This window comes from Peromyscus maniculatus, chromosome 8 (genome assembly GCF_049852395.1).
Source record: "Peromyscus maniculatus bairdii isolate BWxNUB_F1_BW_parent chromosome 8, HU_Pman_BW_mat_3.1, whole genome shotgun sequence".
NCBI lineage: Eukaryota > Metazoa > Chordata > Mammalia > Rodentia > Cricetidae > Peromyscus > Peromyscus maniculatus.
The window spans coordinates 59,776,109-59,780,645 of NC_134859.1; the positions used below are offsets into that span (position 1 = coordinate 59,776,109).

The 4,537-nt window shown below is 39.7% G+C and overlaps 1 protein-coding gene across 1 annotated transcript; it reads right to left on the reverse strand.

Moving 5' to 3' along the window:
* Nucleotides 1-2,161: 2,161 nt before the first annotated feature.
* LOC143274468 (olfactory receptor 1468-like) lies at nt 2,162-3,248 on the reverse strand. Its single transcript, XM_076577758.1, has one exon. It carries the CDS (start codon nt 3,098-3,100, stop codon nt 2,162-2,164), a length of 939 nt encoding a protein of 312 aa, XP_076433873.1. The 5' UTR covers nt 3,101-3,248.
* Nucleotides 3,249-4,537: the final 1,289 nt, after the last annotated feature.

Genomic DNA, 4,537 nt, shown 5'->3' on the forward strand with positions numbered 1-4,537 from the left:
GAGAGACACTGCAGCCACCGCCATGACCAGCAGCATGTGACGATGCCAGTAAGCCACCAGCCACGTGGCAAGGTATAGATTTATGGAAATGGATTAATTTATGCTATAAGAACAGTTAGCAAGAAGCCTGCCACGGCCATACAGATTGTAAGCAATATAAGTCTCTGTGTTTACTTGGTTGGGTCTGAGCGGCTGTGGGACTGGCGGGTGACAAAGATTTGTCCTGACTGTGGGCAAAGCAGGAAAACTCTAGCTACAATCAGCACTATTTGTTACAGGCTATTCTCTCTCCCTTCACATTTTTGGAATCTTTGTCAAATATTAGGTGGCTGTGGCTTCAGGGGTTTATACCTGGACCTCTGTCCTGTTGTGTTGATGCTGTTATTGCTGTCATGACTCTGAAATAAAACAGAAAAAAAGGCATGGTGATATCTTAAATCATATTTATTTACTATTTTGAAGGATTCACTGATTTACTTGGATATCCAAGATCTTCTCTGCTCCTATATGAATGTTAATCTTTTCTATTTCAGTGCAAACTGTAAGCAGATTTTGCAGGAATTGCAATGAGTCTTTATATTGCTTTCAGTAAGATACCCTTCAGCTTCTCTTCTCTAACTCATCCCATGTCTCCCTTTCAAAATCATGACCAAATCTTCTTTAATTATATTTTCTCTCTCTCTCTCTCTCTCTCTCTCTCTCTCTCTCTCTCTCTCTCTCTCTCTCTCTCTCTCTCACACACACACACACACACACACACACACACACACACACAGACACACACACATCCATTTAGTCTTGCTAGTATGTATATACTTTTTGTGATAACCACTTGACATAGAGTAATCCATGGGGGACTAGACCTTGATGAAAACTGATTTTCCCTGTCACAGGAGCCAATTATTACCATTTACCTAAATTGACATGATTTCTATTGTATTTCAAATGCATCAAGGGTGTTGAGGGTTCATGGGTGCTGCTTCCCTGTCACATCTAGAAGACACTATCTTGCAGTACAGCACTGGTTCTCTGGTTTTTATAATTTTTATTCCCTCTTCCAAGATGGTGCCCTGGGCTTGGGTATAGTGGTTGCATTGAAGATACAACAATTGGGACTGGACACACCACAGTCACATGTTCTCTGAATCTTGGTCAGTTGTGGATCTCTGTAAGAGTTTTCATCTGTTGCCAAAAAAAGGTTCTTTTTTTGAGTAATAAGAGCTATACTTTTCTCTGAGTATACAAGTAGAAATACAATAGAAACTATGCTAGTTTAGAAAAATGGCAGTAGTAGGTTCTCCTTTAGGGCGTATGACTGGCTAGGTTTGCAGGATAAGGCATGAGTTCCTTCTTATTGTTTGAGATGTAAGTGCAATTAGCTAGCTGTTGGCTACTCCCAAGACATAAGTGTGACCATTGCACCACTGGGGATACCTTTCCCCACTTGTCATTGTTGTGGTTTATAAACTTTTTTTTTTTTTGGTTTTTCGAGACAGGGTTTCTCTGTGTAGATTTGCGCCTTTCCTGGGACTCACTTGGTAGCCCAGGCTGGCCTCGAACTCACAGAGATCCACCTGGCTCTGCCTCCCGAGTGCTGGGATTAAAGGCGTGTGCCACCACCGCCCGGCATGGTTTATAAACTTTACAGTGGGGTATGACTATTGTTCGTTTTTCTCCCCTTTCTTCCTGCATAGCACCTTCTAATACTGAGGGCTATTCATACCATATTTCATAACTCTATCATATATTCTCATACATGCTATATATGTATTTATAAGTATGATTATGAAACAATGTGTTTGCCTATGGCCTTTTCAAGCATCCTGAACTTTATTGATCTCTGCTTCATCCCTCTTTCTCTGTATTGCCCTCCTCCCTCCCCAGTTAAATTCCTCTGACTGTTTTTCCCCTTTCCACCTTCATAGCATTTGTGCCCTACTAATCAAGAAAATAACTACAAAAAATGGTGGTGAGGACAAAGGTGTAGCCAGATATCAAAGACAATCCTTCCTCCATTGGCTATTCTACTAAACCTCCTCTTTTGTATATTGAACAGTTTATGTGGCATGCCCTTTCATGTAGGTCTTGAGGGACATCTGACATAACATATTAATATCGATACATTTATTACATAAAATAGGTAAAATTCCATGTGTTACAATTACAAAGAGATTTTCCTATTGCAGATAATTCTTATTAGAGCCCCCTTAATTTCTCTGTTCCTCAGGCTGTAGATGAAGGGATTCAGCATGGGAGTCACCACTGTGTACATCATGGCCATGGTAGTCTCCTTTACAGTAGAACTGTTAGCTGATGGACATAAGTAAACACCAATAACTGTCCCATAGAATAGAGACACCACAGACAAGTGGGATCCACAGGTGGAGAATATCTTATAGATGCCCCGGGTAGAAGAAACCTTGAGAATGGAGGAGACAATTCTTGCATAGGATGTAACAATGAGTAGGAATGGTAAAATAACAATGGGCCCTCCCATAATAAATATCATTAACTCATTAATATAAGTGTTTGAGCAGGCCAGCTTCAGGACTGCAGTTATGTCACAGAAAAAGTGGGGGATCACATTGTTCTCACAAAAAGACAATCTAGTCATGAGTAGGGTGTGCATCATGGCATTAACTATGGCCAACATCCACAATGGCATCAATAGACTGGCACAGAACTTGGGGCTCATGATGCTGGTGTAATGAAGGGGGAAGCAGATGGCCACATAGCGGTCATAGGCCATGGCCACAAGAAGCAAGCTCTCCATGTCTCCAAAAGCCATAAAAAAGTACATTTGTGTCAGACAACTAACATAGGGGATAGATGGGTCCTGACTCTGCATGTTCTGCAGCAATTTGGGCATTGTGACAGAAGAGAAGCAGAGGTCAGAAAAGGACAAGTTGCTGAGAAACAAGTACATGGGAGTGTGGAGATGGGAGTCCAGTAGAATGAGGATGATGATGATGAGGTTTCCCAGGATGGTGGTGAGGTACATGGCCAGGAACAGGGCATAGAACTGGTGCTGGTTCTCTGGGGGAATGGAAAGGCCCAGAAGAAGAAACTGGGAGATGACACTTTGGTTGTTTCCAGTCATGATCTGCCTCTAATGACTTTAATAAAAATAATTAATAGTTTTATAAACTCCCAATGGTTGAACACATATGAGTTCATAGACCAATTTTTCTCATTTCCTTACTTTACAAAGAATTTTTCTTTGTTTTTTATATTTTTAATTTTTATAATTTTTGCTTCACTCAAGTATAGAATAACCTTGATACCTTAACTTCTCCAGTTGTCCCTGGTAGCAGATGCATACAACCCCAGTCCTTTATACTCTGCTCACAACCCCACTAATCCATCTCCATGACATAATGAAAACAATCGTTTCCATTACACACATGGCATGTTGCAAGTTCTACAGTAGTTAATCTTACTCTCATCAAAATAACTATAATCTCTACATCCAAATATGTTCACTCATTATTACCATGAATGGCTTTTCTTAACATTGCTTTAGCATGTACTAAGTCTAGTATTGCCTAATGACACCTAATTACTTCTGATACACAAAATGTATTAACATATCTATTTCCTGCCTACCTACTTATACTAGGCAACTGTGGTCCACAGTTTTATAGTTTTATTCTGTGAATTTTCTTGAAGGATTTTTGTACACCTAGTCCTTATAATTCTTTATAAGCCCCAAGATAAACACAAATACTTTAATGTGCCAGAGTACCATTTAAAAGTCAGGTATAGCTGTCTCTTTAATCTACAGAATTCACTACCTCATTGCTGACTAATACTCTTCCTTGTTTTTTCCCCCACAGGCATTGAAGGCTCAATACATCCCAATAGTAGTTTACTCCTTCTTCTCCGAACATCTTTCTCCCATGTCTCTTGTTTCTTATAATGTAATAAAAAGGAATTCAAGAGGCATTATATGAATTTTATTGCACATCATTTTTCCTTACCTTGAACTCTATAGCATCATTTAGATGCTCATCTTCATCTTCCTTTTTATCCAGCCACTTAAAACCATCCAATCATATTCTTAGAATTGGAGGCCACCATATCTTGTCTGAAATATTGAAGTCAGCATTCAATTCCAACCCATGTTCCATGTCTCAATAGTATTATCTTCAGTATGTTTAACCAACACAGGCATTCTGAGATAGAAATGCCCTCTCTTTCCTGATTCATTCTTCAGATGACTATCTTGTTCTTAAGGACAAAATTCCTTTCATTTGCACAATCAGTACTTGCTTTTATGACTTGTACCAACCTCTACAGTCCAATATGGCCTTACCCAGTGCATGAATTCTTCTCTTTACCAATGCTGTACTTCAAATTGAAGTTTGTGCCTCCATAATTTCTTATTTGGTATTCTCCTAGTCTATCATGTCCTCTCCTTTGTGGTGCGGCTTGTCCAACCCATCTTTCCACAATATGACATGCTATTTGCTAAGTCAACACTTTCTTGTGTTCCTACACACAATAAGACCTTCTACCATGGTGCCCCAGCATCTGG